Below are 20,862 nucleotides of genomic sequence, written 5' to 3'. Positions count from 1 at the left end.
GCAGCTGTGGAGGTTAGCGCAAAATGTCAAACGTTGGTATACAAGGTGTCAAAATAAAATTTGGGCACCTTGGAGGAAATATAAGATAAGTATACTCGCAAATATTTTTTAAATAGAGTTTATAAAAAAATATTTGCACATTTTCCGTATTGGATCGGCTTTGGTCTAGTTGAGCTTTATATGTTCGTCATTACAGCAACGATGAGCTGAGATGTTTAGATGTAGTTAAATAAATTATAATTACAACAAATATAAAAAATTAAAATTTTAAATATTTGTTACAGTTATAATTATAATTTATTTAACTACATTTAAGCATCTCAGATTATCGTTGTTGTAACAACGAATTTATAAAGCTCAATTAAAGCCGATCCAATACAAGAAGATGTGTTATTTATTAATTAAAACTAACTTTTTCTTTTTTGCAGAAGAAGTAGAGAGCACACAAGGATAAGACATTGGAAAAAAGGTAAGTAAGATTTTATTTTAATTAAGTAAAATATTTATCTATTTCATTTTTTCTTAAAGTGACAATGAGTGCCAGGTCATTATGGATTATGGAGTGCGCCCGAAGGTACTCTGCGAAAATTCCACTCTGCAAGCGATGAGTATTTTGTACAGAGAGATACACCAACGTAAGTCTTTTAAAATATATAGATCACATTTCAGATTAATTATATTGCTATTATGTCAATTTTTGTGTTAATTTTACATACGCAATGGACAAAGTTAGTGAGCTGTATGAAGCTGCTGCAAAGGCTGATCCATACAACGAAGAACTCTTAATGCATGTCATACGTTCGCCTTGGTTAGGTAATGTAAGAGATATCCATGGGCCGAAGGACGGGAATATGTAACTGGAGGAAAATGTTCTAGGCTGGAGATGTAAAAATACCCAAATTTGTTAATATTCAGAATGACAATCCTTTTGGAAAATATGCTATAGTCCAACCTTGGCTAGTTTCTGAAAAAGTTATTGTACCTATGTATATACCACAGCCATCCTACAGCCAATCGATGGTACCCAAAGATGGACTGACAATACCTGAAATCAAAGATGAATATCAAATAGAATGTATAAGACAGAGTTGCAAATTTGCTGGCCACATTCTGCGTCAAGTTGACACATTAATTAAGATGAATTAGTCTATATAAGAGTCCAAATTTATGTTATCTCAATCATCAGTTTTAAATTACAATTGTAAATGTAGAGAATTATAATGAATCTAAATCTCTATGCAGAGAGAATATCTGAAAGATGTGTACAACTTTTAGCAAGTTTCGCAAATTAAAAGTTTTCCATGTAAATTTGTTTAGGGTTACATATTAATATGTAAGTAAGAAATAATATTTTAAGAATAACACCTTAAGATATTTATTTGTATATATTTTTTTATCTTTTTGACTTTGTAGAATATATCCTCAAATATTATTAATAACTTTTAGATATATCCATGCATTAAGTATTATGTAAATTTGAATGTAAAACGAAATTGACATATGCTAGCCAGGCATTACAACAGATTTTCTCGACAAACAAGTACATGATATGATCATTGGCAATGGAGCATATTCCAATCTACTCAACTACCGTGATTTTCCTAAGTCTATTTGTTCAAGTGTTAACAATATCGCTTGCCATGGTATTCCAGACAATAGGCCTTTGCAAGAAGGTGATATACACAAATGTTGATATAACACTGAGTAGCCTCATCTTTTATGAAAAACGTTCTATAAAATTGTATTCTTTTCCTAGTTAAAATTATAATTACAAATTATAGGTTTAGCTTAATGACTATCACGGCGATTGCTCAGCCATGTTTCAAGTTGGGGAGGTAGATTCTGAAGGCAAACGATTGATAACAATCACAGAATTTGTTTAAAGTCAGCTATTGAAATATGCAAACCAAATGAATATTTATGCAACATTGGTAATAATTTGTACATGATTAAAAATCTCAACTCGGTTATATGGTATAACATTCATTTTTAACATTTTGTATAATTTTTCTATTTTATTTTTAGGTAATGTAATAGAAGAGACAGCAAATAAACATAATTTGAATGTAATACTTGCACTTTTGGGTCATGGTATCGGAACTTACTTTCATGGTGCTCCAGACATTTATCACTGCGGTATAGTGAAAATATTTTGTTACTACCAATATTAACGCGCATTGGCATATGACTAATAGAAATTATCTAATTCCTTTTTATAGATAAAATATATCTTGCTTTTAAAATAAATTTCTACATAACTATAAATATTAAATTGTCTTATATGTATCTCAAAATATACCACTAGAAGAAATTGAACTATTCAAGAAAGTTGAAATACAAACTTTAGAATGGAAAAATTTTAACGAAGTGAATGTTCAAGACTGTTTTGCCCTTTTATATATATCAGATTATCTTATTAAAAAATTACGTTTGCCAGACGAACATTGTACTAATTGTCGAGATGATTTGTTTTCGACACAATGTCAACATCATTTATTTACAATTTTTAAAGAACATGATGGAGAAAATGACTCTTTGACGTATGCAAGCGATTGGGTACTTGCATTACTCGAAAATCTACGTAATAGGTTATACCATTTTTTTAGATGAAAATGGGCATATATCTCGTTTAGAATTGATTCAAAGAGATATTTCTTTCAAATTATAATAGTAATTTCTGTGATATCCATCGTTGTGATACTTTAATTATTGATAAAGCTATTATGTTCTTTATATTTAAATACATTAAAGATCATAAACAATCACAAGCGCTAAGTTCTGGACATTAAAAAAATAATAAAATTTAAAAGAGCATAACACATTTTCGAATTTAATATTTTTGTATTTCTTGTATTTTTTGTCCGGATTTCTGATTTTGGTTATTATAATTGATTTACTTCTGGACACTTTTTTAAATTAAATTAAAAGGTTTTTGGTTAAATGTATATGTTAAATGCTCATTGATAAATATTCTTGATAAATATTATAATTTGTACGAAATATTCTTAACGTTGAAAGAGAGGGAATATTTTAAGACACAACTGTGTAAAACATTGGGCCAAAGCAAATTTTATTTTTTCGTTATACATTTTTGTACAGTGTTGTATATTTTTTTTTATTTTTATGTTGAATGCCTAATGATAAATATTTTTTTATAAATATTATAATTTAGTTGTAAGAAATATTCTCAGCGTTGAAAGAGAGAAAATATTTTAAGACTCAATTGTATAAAACGGGGCCAAAGAAAATTTTATTTTTAATTATACAGTATTATATATTTTATACAATATTATATATTATTATTTTTAAAAATTAATGTCTTAAATTATTTAGATTATAAGTTAGTTGCATATCAAAGAAAGCAGCATTTTTAGTTTTCAATATTATTTTATAAAAGATGTTTTTTTCTTTTTATTGTCAGTAATTATAATTATTAAAAAATATATTCAGATATATATTGGCGATGTTACTTTGTACTCTGTCAGATTTTAATAAATATTAATAGTTATTACATTTATGTGTTGTCTATTTTATTTTCAGCGATACCTAATCTACAACATAGAAATTTATTTTTTTCCATATATATTTATTTGTTACTATTGTAAGCATAATTTGTCAATGTTTAAATCAATACAACTCATTGTCAAATCTACTTTTAAGCTTTGTGAAAATATTAGTAAAAATAAATTTGTGTTGATAGCGTTGTGAGAGATATATAATTTTTAAAATATTAATGTAGGTAAGTTTTTTAATTTATCAATTGATCAATCGTATTATGCACAAATGCAACTTTGAACTGTAAACTTGCATTTGCGCTTAATGCGATTGATCAATCGATGAATTAAAAAACTCACATCTTCTATACGAAGATTCGGTGTGGGTACATCGCTGGGATTCTACCCACATCGCCTACCTCCTAAAAACTTCTCCTCGAACGTACCCTAACTGACCGATCGGGGGCCCCCAGCCAACAATACGTTATTTCATCGGTAGGCCCCCGCGACCTTGTCAAGTAACTCGTCACGAGAAGGGAACGGCACACCTCCTCATATCCGTGTACATACAATAAATATATACACACACTCCATCTCGGATCTTGCCTACTTACAAGCGTGAGCACTCGATGCGTGGCCGACCCCATACGGAGCCCGCTCTACGGTAGTCCTCCCGAATGGCCTAAGGCCTAAGCTCTCATTCGGGCATTACCACCGGCCCGCGGTAACGCTGTGATAAACTAATTCATATTAAGAAGCTCACTTTTGACTCTAACGAGCTCGCTTCCTAGCACTTGGGGACCTTCGCCGTGGAGGTATCCCGGCGATCGACTGTCTCTCCCTTTCAGTTTCTTCCTTCGTCTTTATAACTCGCGTGCAAAAATTTACGAACACTTTTCACTTGGCTGAGTCTTCCAAGCTTTGCGCGAATATGCCTGCGAGAGTAAAGTCTGCCCCAAACGTTTTTGACAAAAGAGCACGGTGATCGTCTCAGCATTATTGTATCTGGATTTACTTCAGGTTTCATACGTTTAAATATATTTTTTATGCTCTATTTTATCTCAAGATAATGTTCATTAAAAAGTTTTTTTTACAAAAATTTTTGCAATATTAATTCCTATTAAATCAGTGTTTGGCGAGAAATTCGCTTAGCCTGAGCGTATGGTGCCAATGGTTGAAGACTGGTACAACTTTCAGAAAAGGCTCGCTTTAAGAGGCAGGTGTTGTGAAAGAAATTCACTCTCGTTTCATTAGCAACTAAATAACTTTAATGTTTTGAATGAACAAGTTTTACTGCCGATATTACAATATTATATTATAATACAATTTAAAAAACAAAATAGTATGTAAATATTTATGGCAAGAGCCATAATATTTTCTTCTTTTCTATGTATTACACAGTACAAAATTTTTTTGTCACAAACAATTATATATAGTTATATATAATTATATAATACCATCTTTCAAACGCCAAAAAAAAAAAATTTTGTTTGTACGCACGTCTTTGCATTTCTCAACACGTTTTACCATCCAAAGTTCATTTTTCAAATCAAATTTCAATATTGTTCTGTTGAAATTTTGTACGGCGTCATTTAGAGGATGACATTATATTATATTATTAAACAATTAAATATAAATATAATATAATATAAATATTATATTAAATAATATAATATAAATATAATATAAATATAATATAAATATTGCTCTATTTCTCAAAATAAAATTAATTTAATAGTAGTAGATAGAAGTAGCTGTCATGTAAATGTTATAAAATATTTGTTATATAAACTGTTACTCCCAAATCATGTAGCAGTTACAAATTGTGCTTGATTGGGAAATAACTTTAATTTCAGCGTAATAGTTAACGCGGTCTGCGTTTGAGCAAAGTAAAATAAAATTAAAGAACTAATAATAATGATTACATGCTTATTATAAGTTAAAAGAGAAGTTTGTTATATGTATGTTCTCTTTTCTTTTCTTTGCAACGATTTGTTATCCTTTTGCTGTATCTCGTTATGTTGTATTTATCTTTCCTGGTTTATAATTGCGCATAATAAATAAAATGTTATATTATAGTTTAAATTATCTTTTATCAATGCTAATAACTAATTATGATTATATATGACTTGAAATAAAGCTTCTGCAGTAGCGCTTCGACAATGCCAGAGCAGGAGTCACAAATTTTTATAAACTTTTTTTTTAGACCTGGCGTCGCGACGCTACCGCATCGCTTGATAATGTTACAAGGAATTAAAGACATTATTTTAAGGATTTTTAATTTTTAATGTTATTCTTAATATTATGTTAAAAATTGTTGCATGTAATATTAGACATAAAAGAATATAACGTATTGATATAATATTAGACATAAAAAAAAATTATTATAACATTGATATAATTACTTAATACAATAAGTAATATTGTTACGAATTAAAAAGTTTTAACAATGCGCTGCAAATCATAAAATATGTTTAAATAAATTGACATTTATTACAAATTATTAATAAAAGAACTAATACAAAATTTCTTGAAGATGGACGTACACTTATATCATTTCGGTGTTGCAATAAACCAGCTTTCATAATGCTCTGCGGTAAATTCTCCCTAATAACCAGAAGAGCATACTGCTTACAGGTCCGCATGAAATTTTCTCTACCTGTGCCTTTATGATGTTTTGTTAATCTTCTTCAAAACTGGTATAAATCTGGAGCAAACCCAGGTCAATGAAGAGTTCTTCTACTTTTTTTATTTTTGTGGATCCGCAACTCCATAACATTCCTGAATGGAAAAATAAGAAAAAAGAAAAAGGATTAATATATCAGAGAGAGAGAGAGAGAGAGAGAGAGAGAGAGAGAGAGAGAGAGCGTATTAATATAACAGCGACAAAAACATATCTATCAAATGATACTTACTTCTAAAATTTCACGTTGTTTTGAAGTAGCGCGTTGAAGAGCTTCAACAATGAGCCACGTACATTTGCCTTCTTGTATATCGGTATTATCTTTACCAAAGGTTTTGGAATCTTTAAAGAAAGCCAAACAGTCATCTTGTATTTGGAATAAATACCCTATTTCAAACAAAATGTGTTCTGCACATTCAAACGTTTCAGGGTCTTTTATTCCCGCCTGTGGAATAAGTAACGTGTCACATTATTATTATCAAAGCATTATTGTTTCGAAGTTCAAAGAATAAGTTAAAGAATTTGTCGATTCAAAACTTGTAAAAACTCAAAATTTCAATATTTAAATTCAAAAATGTTATACTTACTAAGTGCATTGCTGAGGTTACGGGCCAAATAAAAGTGTAATATGTTGTTTTATACTCGACAATGGACTTATAACGGTCCATTGTAAATAAGGCCAGATTTGGCTTTTGCCTGAGTTGGTTGACAGCATATCCAGAGATTGGCCTAATATTGTTTTCCATATATTCTGTGGAAATATTTTCATAATATATAATTGCTCGGTCAAAAGGAAAAGAACAATGTTGGGGTACTCCCCTATGTACAGATAATATATTTTCACTCACCGTATGGACTGTTTCTATTAGATGAACATAACAATCTTCCTTCTTAAAGTGCTTTTGAATTAAATAATACACAGAGTTTTCTAACATCAGGCCATCATTGATGTTAGAAAACTCTGTGTATTATTTAATTCAAAAGAACTTTAAGAAGGACCTTAAAAAACATGATTGCGTTGGTACCAACATTGTTTTCCTCTTCGCATTAGCGCTCTATCTTCAATGTCATCTAACATGAGTCCACCTGCTTGTAACTGTGTAACAATAAATGTCTCAACATTATTATCCATAATCGCAATAATTTATTTAATTTTAAACTTCATATTTTTAATTAAATCACTCATTATGCACTATACTGCACGTCTTTAAATACGTTATAAATTAAAATGTCACATTCTGCGTTTAATTTATTTGAATTTATAAAACGTAATCATAAAGAAAAGAAGAACAAAATTACGTACCAGTTCTATGCATCACCCTAAAATCCGTACCAAACGAAGTTTTTCTTTTGTTTGTTGTTCGTTTGGAGCCAATAATTTGTATGAATAAATTAATGTTAACGCACGAATTTTCTTTCCTCCTGGGACATTGTATTTCAATACCTGTAATAAAAATGTTTAATAAAATGTGTAATAGAAAAGTACATTAGTCTATACATTCATTTAAATTTATGATTTGTTCATATTTTATGGTTATAGACTTTTTATATATTAATAAACATATTCGATCCCATGCACAATACGTAATATTACTGCAGTATTGCTGTAATATTGCAATATTGCAAAAATATCATATCCATGATTATTGTATATTAGTATTTGTATTAATAAACTATACTTTATACTTTTGTCAATCATTTGCTAACGTCTATATGCGCACTTTTCGCTGCATCCGTCAAATCACTAATAATATTCGGCCACACTGCCATTAACTGACATTCCTCCTCCATTATCATTTGAGGTGTAAAACTAGCCATTCTCGTTACAATTAACGTACTAAAACTTTAACAATAAGCAACAATGATTCAGTCAATATATACAATTATATCTAATCAAAATAAAATTTTGCATTAATAACATAATTTTGATTCATCCGAAAAGTTGTGTGTCATTTACTTAATTCAATCATTAATATTTTAAATCAACTATCAAATTATTTATTTAAATTCTCTTCGTTTAATACATTTCCAGTAAACAAAAAACAATTGATGTAACATTTAGAAATGTTAATATAGTAATTTTTAAAGTTTAAACATTTGAAATTAAATTAATATAAAAGTGTAATTGTTAAATACAACATATTTGAAAACACATTTTATTAAATATTGTTATAATGATTTTATACTTACAAAAATTATCATTAATTTGTATTATCTCACTCGAACAGTTTTTCTTTTCTTTTTTATAAGAAATTAAATTTGTCTTCAAATCTTTACAAAAAAGGAAACCAATATATTACAATTATAAAACGAATATTTCTTAAACTTTAACTGATTGTTTATGTTTTTAATTTAAAAAATAGCCAGACTGGTTGTTTATGTCTTTAATTAAAAAAATAAAGCAGAACGAAATGTTTACAATTTAAAATTAATGTACAAAAGTATTCTGATGATTCTGTTGCTGGTCTAGCGTTTTAGTGGCCACGCCTGATTGGCGAAAAGCGTTGTTTTACTTACTGCGTCTTGACGTGACGACCCAATAGACTCTTTGCGTGTAAGAATTCCTGCCGAGTCCTTCTGCTTGCGAATGCCGGCGTTGATTTGGTAGGGCTTTTTTAGTTGCTCAGAGCCTCTTCAGTTGCAGATTCCAGGAATTTCTTGTATTTCAATAATAAATATTATACATGTTACATAAAGTCAAAGACAGATATTACGGATAAAATATAATTATGCTACATTTGTTTTACATATTAAAAGAAGAAAAATATGTGTAAATCTAAAATTTAAAATGTTCTTGTAAAAAATATAAAAAGAGAAATATAATTTGTAAATTGCTTATAATTGACTCAAACTAATTTTGTAAATATCCGAAAATTATGGGCAAGATTTGAATTATAAAATCTCTTTGCGTGATTGTTCAATAAAATATCTTTTAAAGGGTATATTTTGAATGATTGAGATATGGTTATCATTTAATGGACTCTGTACATTTCAACACAATAAGTCCCAACATTAACAAGCAATACTACATAAATAACTATAACAATTTCAGTTTAAAGACTTTTAATAAAGTTGAAGATAAATAATAAAAATAATAAAAATATATTAGGTGTCTTTTTAAGAATCATCTCAGATTATGCATTTACTAATCAAAAGAAAGAAAAAGTGGGTCTAGTAGAATCTGCAAAATGCAATTGTAGATTCTTGAGTCAAAATAGAAACCATATCTTTTAGTATAGAGAACCAAGTACGTGAATACTTTGTGTTACATTTTATTTACAAGAAATGGTCAGAGAAATGAAAGGTGAAAGAAAGATTTTAATATACGGATAGAAGGAAAGAAAGAAGAACGGGGGCAAGGAAGGAGACCAAAGTCAAAAATTAGAGAGAGAGAGAGAGAGAGAGAGAGAGAGAGAGAGAGAGAGAGAAATTGAAGGACCATAAAATAGGAATAAAATAAAAGGGAAAAAAAGAAATAAAGAAGACGGAGAAAGTAAACATTTCTAAATGAAGTATAAAAGAAATTACAAGTGCAATTGAACATGGATTTAAAGGTTATTTTTAATAATTGGTAAATATCATATCATATCACATTTTCAGATTTTGTGTTATAAAAATGAAAACTTATTTAATCGAAAATTATTTCTTTTAGTAAAGATTTAAAAAAAATGTGCAATGAAAGTAGAGAAACAAAAAGGAATGAAATAATGTAAGAAGAAAGGAGGAAGAATCGTGAGAGTGTAAAATAAATAAAAAAATAGACAGGAGAAAGAAATTAAAAAAAGCGGAGAAAGTACAGATTTTTAAATAAAAGATGGAAAAAATTAAAAATGCAGTTGAACACGAGTTTGAAGATTTTTTTTTAATAATGGGTAAATATTATATCATATTTTGAGATTTTGTGTTATAGAAATGAAAATTTCTTTAATCGAACATTATCTCTTTTAGTAAAGATTTTAAAAAGCGTGCAATGAAGGAAGATGTTACGAAGAGGTGAGAAATAATGAAAGAAAAAAGAAGGAAGCATTGTGAGAGTGAAAATAGAAAAAAAAAATAAAAAGTAAAAAGGAATTAAAGAAAGTGGAAAAGATACAGATTGATAAATAAAAGATATTAAGAATGAAATTGATCGCGAGTTTGAAGATTATTTTATTAATTGGTGAATTTTACATGGTATTATGACACTTTGTGTTTTAAGAATAAAAATTTCTTTAACTGAACATTATCTCTTTTAATATAGATTTTAAAATAATGTGTCATATATAATTATATTTAATTAAATATAATAAAAAAGAATAAAATATAATAATAATGATTAAAAAATGAAATCTGTAGTTTTGAAAGCGCGCGTGTTAGCGCGCGTGCGTGCTAGTCCTTTCTGAAAAAATGTATTGCATCGATTCTCGAATTATTGAATTTATTGTTGTCGCTTTTCCGAAATGCTGATTGGTTCTATTGCTGTGCTAACTTCGTGAACGGCTGTCATAGCAGAGATCGTGTTGATAGTTGCAGACATAATAACTGTTATATGCATAAAGAAGTTAATAGTGTAATATTATTACATTATTAAATTAATTACAAATTTATTTATTGTGTTGGTTCTGTTCCCTGCGTTTAAAGATTTTTCCTTTTTCTTGAAGGATTTCATGTTTCAGATAAGTTTTATTAAACGTCTTTATTTATGGTTGTAAAAATTATCTTTAGAAAGAATTAATACTTTGTGCTGTACTTTATTTTCAGATAGCGATTTCGTTTAACATTTATTACATTGTTGTAGTTAAAATGTTCTTAAACATTATTATTGTGAGGTTGGATTAGAAAAAGTATAAGAATGAATTAATGATAGAAGGAAGAAGAGTTTTGAAATGGCACTAATACAGAAAGGAGAAAGGAATTTAAGAAGGTGGAGAAGGTAACGATTTAAAGATTTTTAAATAAAGGAACAATGGGTAAATATCATGTGATATTTGATAGTTTGTTTAAAAAAAATAAAAATTTCTCTAATAGAATATTATCAATTTTAGTAAATATTTATGAATTTTTAAAATTTTTCTTTAATAGAATTTTATCTATTTTAGTAAATATTTTTAAAAATGTGAAATGATTATAAAGAAAAAAAGAGGAATAAAATAATATGAAAAGGAAGTCAAGAAAGAGAAAAGATCGAAGAAGTGTATAATTGAAATAAAATTGAAAGGAGAAAGGAATTGAAGGTGTTGGAGAAGGAAAAATTTTTAAATTAAGGGTAAATAAAATTAAGAATGCTATTGTATATTGGTCAAATTCTAGCTCAATAAGTTCAGAAAATTAAGAGATAAAAATGGTGAATTTATAAAATTGGAAAAAGTTTAACCTTCATAAAAACGACAAATATTTTTATCTGTACTTTAGAAAAAAATAATATGTTATTTTAACTTGATTAAAACTTGATCTAAACAAGGCCTTTTACGGTCGTAGCTAAATCTTAGTGCTTCATATTTATTCGTGTGATTTTCTCAGATTCAACCAAACTGCGTGCCGTCGTTACTTTCGATCATAACACAGCTTCTAGATTGAATAAGAAAATTAATCACATTTTTATTAGATTAATCTAATAATAAATGATGCTGAATAGCACCCTTCTCCCCTTACGAAAAAACTGTAAATAATTTATTGCGAAAAATATCACCTCAGCCAGTGTATAAATATTTATTTAATTAAATTTGTTCTTTCTAAAATTGAAATTTATATAAAATATACCAACGAGATGTTGAAGACAATTTTAAAGGAAGGAGGGGAATAAAATATATATTAAACACACAATAAATTTTCATTATAAATTTATCGCCTTTTCTTATTTATTCTGTTGAAGAATTTTAGATATTATTTGTTTGAATTTTTAAGGTATTAGTAATTCGCTGTCATAATCACATTTATAATTCAACATTATTCTGATTGTTACCACAATTTGTATTTTAAATGTTAAAATTTCATCTATATAAGTTGCTATATAAACTTTAAATGAGTTAGCAGGAAAGAAGTATAAGATGCGTATTACAACAAACCGGCGCGGCGTGGCGTTCACATTCTAATGAGACGCAAAACAATTCATACGTTGCAAACGGTCCTCTTTTGCGTAGATTAAGGTAGATTAAGGGGGGAAGTGCTCGATGAAGGTATCGTCACGAGCTCTGAACGCGTAATATCGTAAGTTAAGACACGCCGGAGAATTGGTGTAGAACTTCATGAGCGCATACACAGACGAGCAGAGCGTTGCGAGAGCAAAGGCGCTACGGTGCAGGGCCGGTTTTAGGCGGTAAGTACGGTAAGCGGCGCAATGAGGCCGCTTGAAAACCAGCATTAAACGTTTAATTTTAACCCTTAAACACGTAAGTGGGTCTGAGAAACCCCATATGAAGTTTTGAACGCTTGCTATGTGAAGACGGAATGAGATAGGAGGTTTGAACCAAGACGTAAAAAAAGTTTGAAATCTCCTCTTTCGATTGATATGGTTGATCAACTTTTTTGGTCAACTAAAATTCGAACCGCACGGCAGCAAAGTTTTGTTAGGATCAATGCGACCCATATAGTGTGTAAGCGAAACTTTTTTTGTGAATATTTTACACAAGAAAGCTGGACAAAATACGTTCGAACAGATCGGTTTGCGGATGTTACTCGCATTACTCTGTTAAAAGTTGAAATATAAAATGCTGTAGAAAAAGGAGTTTTTTCGAAATATATCATGAAACACATCAATTTTCAATTTTAGACATGATTTAATCAAAAATACCTCATATTCGCTACCTAAGTACATTTTTTAATAGAAATGACAATGATATAATTTATTTTGAAAGTATAAATCTTTAGTTTTAAAACGCAGTATTGTAAAGTTTTTCAAAGTTTTTTGTTGCCAAGATATGATTTTTTTTTAAAATGGATTTTTAGATGCCCAAAAATACCTCATATTCTCTATGTTACATAATTATACTTTTAAAAAGTGACTTTGCCAAATTTTATTTTAAAAGTGTAACTTTTTAGCTTTAAAACGCCGTATTTGAAAGTTCTTAAATGTTTTTTGTTGGGAAGATATGATTTTTTGAAGGAAAAGTGGGTTTTTGATCAATTTCTCATTTTTTTCTTAATGGTTTTTTTTATAACTTCACAATAAATTATTTTTTCGCAATGCCGATTGTGCAGTTACACTCCTGAGATTTTGAACTTTCGTTTAAAAAAAAAATCGTAGAAAAATATTGATTGTAATCAAAGTTATAGCTTCTCAAAGTTGAAAAAGTCTCTCCCAGACCCAAAAATGTATTTCCGTATTTTACAAGATCGGTGTGTTTAAGGGTTAATAATATCGGTAGTGAAAAGCATCCGTTTATACGGCTGCATAGTACAGACTACTAAAGGTACATACGTTCCATTTCACACTCGCAACGATCGCGAGAATTATTTATCCTTGTTTAATATTTGGCAAACAACAAAGATGAAAATGCAGCAGCCAATTACTCATAGTAAAGTAAACAAAAAGGCAGCAAAGTCGCGAGAGCGCAAACGGCGTGAGCATATGCGACCATCGACATACAGAATGGACTGCTGATGACCGTGGTGGGGGTAGAAAGACACATAGAGTGAGAGGCAGACAATACGAAGAACGTTCGTTCTCTGTCTACTAAGTTTGATTGGTTGTTGTGGCCCCAGCAACCAATCAGACTTAGTAGACAGAGAACGAACGTTCTTCGTATTGTCTGCCTCTCACTCTATGTGTCTTTCTACCCCCACCACGGTCATCAGCAGTCCATTCTGTATGTCGATGTATGCGACGAGAGACGTAAGATGAAAACGCCTTCCTATTGCTCGTGGCTCTGTGAGCTGTCGATTGTTTTTGACTAAAAACAATCGAAAGCTTACCGAACCAGACCACAAGCTATAAAGCCCGTATCAGACTACGCATTGAAGATTGAGATTGAAGATTAAAGATTGAAATTTGACCAATCAAAACAAGGAAATTTTAACTTCTTTTATTTTGATTGGCCAAAAGCTCAATCTTTAATCTTCAATCTTTAATTTTCAATGCGTAGTCTGATACGGGCTTAAGAAATCGCGCTGAAGCGCGTCGCTGTTTGGTGATTATGTAAAAAATGGTTGCAGTTACCATAATTAACTATAAATCATAGTCATTTTCAGTGCGATTAAAAAAATACATTTAGACAAGTCAAAGCCGAATCTACACGTAATATCTCCTATATTTCTTTCGAAAAGTAGACATTTATATAATATTTATATAGTACATTTTTTTAACATTATTTTCGTAACTGATCGTTTATTAATATTTAATTGCTGTTTTACTAAACAAATTCTGATGCTATGTTTATATGAGTTATTTCCACGAAAACTATTTCTGCAGTTCAAAATGTTACAAATGTAAAAAATAATATTGTTATATACGAGTATGAGGTATATAAAAAAGGTCGGAATAAATTTTAAAGTAAATAAATTTTAAACCTAAATAACTTTTGAATGGGTAAAGATAATTGAATGTAGTTTGGAGCAAACATTTATTATATAAAAAGTTAATCTTATGTAGAGAGCATCAATATGCCACCCGTGGGAACGGAGAGATAAGGGGCAGTTAAAAAATCCCAAATAAGAGATCAAATGATGGAATTTTCAAGTCATTTACAATTTTTGGATTGTCGCGTATTTCTGTGTCACTGAAGATAAGGTTGTTAATTTTCTCAAAATTTTATTTGATTATATTTACCCTTCCAAAAATGATTTAGGATCTAGAACGGCCAGAGCCTCAAAGCATATATAAATTTTTGTGAATATCCGTACACTGTTGTTAATATATCATACATCATATAATTTTATATTTGGTTATATATATCTCCATTGATTCTTTCGTATGGGTTTCAACAGCGTAAATAAAGATTAAAATAGATAAAAAAATATTATCTGGTTACGAGAACAGATAACGTAAGGCAGCTAAATTATTAGAGATCGAAAAACAAAGAGGAAATATTAATAAATATTTTAAGGAAAATGGAAAAAGTTTAGACAAAGAAGAATCCAATCAGAAAAATGAGCAAGAAATCATTAAATCGACAGAAGACCAAGACGCTACTAATGAATCTACAGTAACGGATTTTACTGCTTTAACAAAGCTTTTTACTACTCTAAAAGAAATGAAAATACAAAAAGAAAACGAAAATGTTGATGATCTACCAATTAATACATCTCAACTTTTAATAAACCTTCGTGATCCTGCTATGTGGCCCGATATAAATGAAAAAACGAGAAAAATTATCATCGAAAATGGTCCATATCGCCACATCGATATAAATTATCCGATTGGAAAGCAATGGAAGAAAATTTAGTAATGCATACTACAACAGAAAACTAGCAAATTTAGAATTTACTTCAAAAGACTGGCTTATATATTCATTAAAATGCAATAGTGTATATTGCTTCTGTTGCAAAATATTTAGTTCTTACACAACAGATACAATTACGAGCAAATTGATATTTCAAAACGGGTATTCAAATTGGCAAAATCTGTCAAAAACTTTGCATACACATGAAACTTCTTCAGCTCATATAAACAATTTAAAAAAATGGATTGATCTAAGACAAACCTTGCAAAATAAAACAACAATTGACAGTCAAACGGATAAATTGTTCGAAATGAAAAAACAACACTGGCGTGCAGTCATCAAAAGAATAATAGAAATCGTAAAATTCTTGGGCCAACAATGTCTTGCATTTAGAGGAACATCGGATGTTTTGTACCAAAGAAACAATAGAAATTTTTTAAAATTAATGGAACTATTTGCTAAATTTAATTCAGTGCTTGCTACCCATCTTTGCCGAATTATAAAAAAGAAAACAAAAGTGCACTACACTAGCAAGATGATACAAAATAAAATATTATAATTTCTTTGTTTTCCAATAATATTCTTATTTATATTTTGTCATTAATTAGAAAAGCTAAATATTATTCTATAATCTTAGACTGCATGCCAGATGTTAGCCGTAAAGAACAGATGACAATTATTTTGTGATTTGTATCGATAAAAGATAACAGCGTTAAGGTAGAAGAACACTTTGTAGGCTTTATTGAAATTCATGATTCGACTGGCAAAGGCATGGCTAAATACACAATTAACAAATTAAAAGAATTTAATCTTGACATACAAAATTTACGCAGACAAGGTTATGATAACGGAGCAAATATGAAAGGAAAAAATAATAGTTTACAGAAACATATTCTAAACATTAATCCTAGAGCTTTCTTTATGCCTTGTACAGCTCACACCCTTAATTTAGTAATTAATGATGCAGCTAAAATTACTTTCGAGACAATCAATTTCTTTGAAATTATTCTGACAATTTATAATTTCTTTTCTGCTTCAACGAAAAAGTGGAGTGTATTAAATAATCACATTTCGAAATTAACATTAAAGCCTCTTTCCGATACTCGCTAGGAATCTCGAATCGATGCTCTAAAACCTTACGATATCAGATTGGAGAAATTTACGACGCATTATTCAAAATATTTGAAGATTCTAAGACAGATCATTCGGCAAAACATGAAACTCAAGTTCTATGTCTAAAAATAAAAGATTTTTAATTTTTGTGTTCTGTCGCATTATGGCATGACCTCTTGAGTTACATTAATGTTGTGAACAAATTACTTCAAAGTACAACTGAAAATATCGCTTCAGCTTGAAAAGTAATTGATAATACTTTAATTTATATTAAAAATCTTCGCACAGATGAGGGATTCGAAGAAATTGTAGCAACTGCTGTTGAGTTAGTAAACTGCCTTAAAATACCGGCGAAATTTAAAGAAAGCTCAGAAATTCGAAAAAGAAGAAAACAAAGCAATTTGACTATGATATATGTAAGTTTCTTGCAAGAATCTGCTTTATAGAATCTTTCGAAATCTTTCAAAGGACTTGAGCAGAATGAAGAAACAGATTGTAACGTTCTGCTGGCAAAATTTGTTAAGATCTGCTGTAAGATTTATAGCAGTCTTGCAGCAAATTGCTACTAAGGTATATACAGAGTGTCCCAAAATCTGCACCCTCGGAGTACATGATACTTTGTACTAAAAGAAACAACTTTTTCCTTTAGCACAATTGCGAAGGACAGATAGTTTTTGCGGGACAGCTGGTTAAAGTTAACCGGTATAAGCGTTTTTAGATATGCGACGCTCAGGAACGAAGTGCGCGCTCCTCATTCACTTGTTTCTATTGTTTAGCTAGTATTTGTGAATAATATTTTAAGATGCTAATGCGGTTGTGTTATAATTAGTTTAGCACGTTTTAAGACAGTTTTAAACATAAACATCCCAAGACAGTTTTAAATATAAAAATCAATTATAAATATCGGATCTCAATCTTCCTTTCCGTATTGTTATTGCTTAAAATATGAAAAGTTAATAAAATAAATATTAATTTTATTCATTACGTATTAAATAAATAAAAAGATTATCTAATTCTGTAAGTTTATTTGAAAATAAAGATAAATGTATAAATAATAAGATGCTTTACTCACTAAGTGTTCTATTTTTCTAAATATTGCACAGTTGTGTACGATAATTAAATAGTATTAATAAATAAGTAGTTTAAATAATATCACTAAGCCTAACGAATAGTTCACTAATTATGCAAGCTATGATCATGTATTCTTCTCGCTAGACGCACGATCGAGAAAGAAAATATGATACGATCAGGTTGTAGGTCGGTGTCCTCACGTTTTGTGCGAGCGAGGTATCGCGGTATTTTGTCGTTCGCCGTTTTACTTTTGAATAGCGTAAAAGACGCAAATTTACTTGGTTACAAAATTTGTTTGAAAAATAGTGTAAATAAAATTTTAATTTTTATTAATAAATATTTAACGTAGAACAATATTCTGAAAAGTAAACCCCGAATAACATCTGAAGTCGACTTTTGTTACATTTCTTACAGTCGTTTGTTATATCAAAATATAAAGAAATCTGTCACTCATTTTAGCTTAAATTAATTTCTTCAATTAAAAAGAACGGGAGTGTCCAAGTTGCACACATACACGATTGAACACCACCAATCATGGCGGCCGATGCCTAAAATATTTCCGTTGGTTGGGTTAGATTAAATTACGTGATTGGTGGTGTCGCGTCTGTGCGCAACTGGGCCTCACTCAAACGAACCATTTATATTTTACACAAATATACGATTTTACATATGTTTAAAATATTATTTCCCAACAATAGGAATAAATCTACACAATTTTTTTAAACTCGATGGAATATGAAAAAAATAAATTAAGAAACGCAGTTTACAACTTGCAGAAAATTTTATTTAGACAACCGAGATATTTATCTGTTTAATTAAAAGTTTACGTTACAGAAACTAAAATTAATCAAAGAATCTCAAATTTCATTACAGTTATGCAGCATATAAACAAATCCAACTTGCTCCTGTTTTAATTAATATGTTTTATCTTTGTTTTTTATTTTAAAATGTTTTCATTTTTTAATATTTCGTAAATCTTTTTTACCTTTTATTGACATGTTTTTTATATTTCTTTATTTTTAATATTCTTAGATCTTGTTTTTCTTATGATCGCGTAATAATAAAACAAAATTAATTGTTTAGGAAACAACAATCGCAAGTTATTCGAAATAATTTTCAAAAATATGCCTATATAGAAAAATATTGTAAGTTGCGCAATAATGACAGTTACAATCTGTCAAAATGATATCAAATAACAGGCTGTCGTATTTTTTGAAGAATTAATGCATTTTATAAAAGCATTACATTTATAAAAAAAAGACTAAAAAAATTACAAATAAAAAAAATATAAAAGATATGTACAAATTTAAAATAACAAAATAATGTAGGAAATGTACAAAAATAAAAAATATTTTAAAATATGTAAAAAATTAGCAAATATGAAAAAGGTAAGAAGCCAAAAAGAAACAGAAGCAAGTAAGATTAGTTTATCTCAGTAATAGTGATAGTTAAAAATTCTTTAATTCTTTTACTTAATTCTTTAAGAAAATGTAAGATTTATCAAGATCAGCCACGCTGCTATTTTGCAATGTAATCTTCGAGTAGAATCGCATTTCGAAACTATTTCTTTAATATTCTATATTTTTCAAGTTTTAAGAAATCGGGCGTACATTTATTCTTACTGTTAAAAAATAATGTTTTAAACATACTTAACCCTTAAACACGTAAGTGGGTCTGAGAGACCCCATATGAAGTTTTGAACGCTTGCTATGTGAAGACGGAATGAGATAGGAGATTCGGACCAAGACGTAAAAAAAGTTTGATATCTTTTTTTTCAATTGATATAGTTGATCTACTTTTTTGGTTAACTAGAATTCGAACGGCACGGCAGTAAAGTTTTGTTAGGGTCAATGCAACCCATATAGTGTGTAAGTGAAACTTTTTTTGTGAGTATTTTACATAAAAAAACTGGACAAAATACGTTTGAACAGGTCGATTTGCAGATGTTACTCACATATACTCTATCTAAAGTTGGAATACTATAAAATGTTGTAGAAAAAAGAGTTTTACCGAAATATATCATGAAACACATCAATTTTCAATTTTAGACACGATTTAATCAAAAATTCCTCATATTCTTGTTACATAAGAACATTTTTTAATAGAAATGACAATAACATAAATTTTTTTTTGAAAGTATGAATCTTTAGCTTTAAAACGCTGTATTGTAAAGTTTTTCAAAGTTTTTTGTTGCAAAGATATGATTTTTTTTTTAATGGATTTTTAGATGCCCAAAAATACCTCATATTCTCTATGTTACATAATTATACTTTTTAAAAAGAATGACTTTGCCAAATTTTATTTTGAAAGTGCGACTCTTTAGCTTTAAAACGCCGTATTTGAAAGTCCTTAAACGTTTGTTGTTGCGAAGATATGATTTTTTGAAGGAAAAGTGGATTTTTGACCAATTTCTCATTTTTGCTTAATGGTTTTGCTTTTATAACTTCACAATAAATTATTTGTCGGCAATGCCGATTATGCAGTCACACTCCTGAGATTTTGAACTTTTGTTTAAAAAAAAAAAATCGTAAAAAATATTGAGTGTAATCAAAATTATAGCTTCTCAAAGTTGAAAAAGTCTCCCAGACCCAAAAATGTGTTTCCGTATTTTACAGGATCGGTGTGTTTAAGGGTTAAAGTTGTGTAGTTGCGTAAAATACAAATAGTTTTTTTTAATCAAAGACATCAATTTGAGCCAAATTGAATGATTTCTTTATATTTTATTAAATAGAATAAATAACACTATTTTTAAATCTCATTACACGGGGTCCTATTGTATCTTATAATTTGTTGTTATTTGATAGTTAATTATTTAATATTTTATTTATATTTTCTGTATCATGCTTTAGTGAAATTTAATTGTAATTCTCAACGTTTCCTTTTTATTACTCTATTATAGGAAACGCTAGTCTAGAAAAATGGTCACGTACTTCTCTACGATTGTGAAAACCATTTTACTATAGATTCATTTAATCTAAATAGTAATATTAAGGGATTAAAAAAGGACGCAGTGCCAATCCCATTTGATTTAAGTGTCGCTCAAAATAATTTCAAAGAATGTGACAGAAAAAGAACGAATTTAAATGAAACAGAGGCATATATATCTGAAAATATAACGAGGCAGTTATAATCTGAAAAGAATGAA

At 29.1% G+C, this 20,862-nt stretch overlaps 1 protein-coding gene and 1 pseudogene across 1 annotated transcript; one reads left to right on the top strand and one right to left on the bottom strand.

The window, feature by feature from the left end:
- Window positions 1-719: 719 nt before the first annotated feature.
- Window positions 720-2,357, top strand: LOC105199202 (annotated as a pseudogene).
- Window positions 2,358-4,739: 2,382 nt separating this feature from the next.
- Window positions 4,740-8,990, bottom strand: LOC105206096 (farnesyl pyrophosphate synthase-like). Its single transcript, XM_039446685.1, has 6 exons — window positions 8,695-8,990; window positions 7,481-7,621; window positions 7,026-7,273; window positions 6,765-6,928; window positions 6,410-6,622; window positions 4,740-6,275 (listed from the first exon to the last, which is right to left on the bottom strand). Exons 4-6 carry the CDS (start codon window positions 6,921-6,923, stop codon window positions 6,243-6,245), a joined length of 405 nt encoding a protein of 134 aa, XP_039302619.1. The 5' UTR covers window positions 6,924-6,928; window positions 7,026-7,273; window positions 7,481-7,621; window positions 8,695-8,990; the 3' UTR covers window positions 4,740-6,242.
- Window positions 8,991-20,862: the final 11,872 nt, after the last annotated feature.

This window comes from Solenopsis invicta, chromosome 3 (genome assembly GCF_016802725.1).
Source record: "Solenopsis invicta isolate M01_SB chromosome 3, UNIL_Sinv_3.0, whole genome shotgun sequence".
Lineage (NCBI taxonomy): Eukaryota > Metazoa > Arthropoda > Insecta > Hymenoptera > Formicidae > Solenopsis > Solenopsis invicta.
This window is presented reverse-complemented; position numbering and strand designations above follow the sequence as displayed.

What these genes read in the sequence shown, in the direction of transcription:
- LOC105206096 (XM_039446685.1), bottom strand. Translation starts at nt 6,923, where the DNA reads ATGGAAAACAATATTAGGCCAATCTCTGGATATGCTGTCAACCAACTC. An exon ending in TAACCTCAGCAATGCACTTA is followed by an intron (nt 6,623 to 6,764) that starts GTAAGTATAACA and finishes CTTATTCCACAG; the next exon opens with GCGGGAATAAAAGACCCTGA. An exon ending in AACAACGTGAAATTTTAGAA is followed by an intron (nt 6,276 to 6,409) that starts GTAAGTATCATT and finishes TTTTCCATTCAG; the next exon opens with GAATGTTATGGAGTTGCGGA.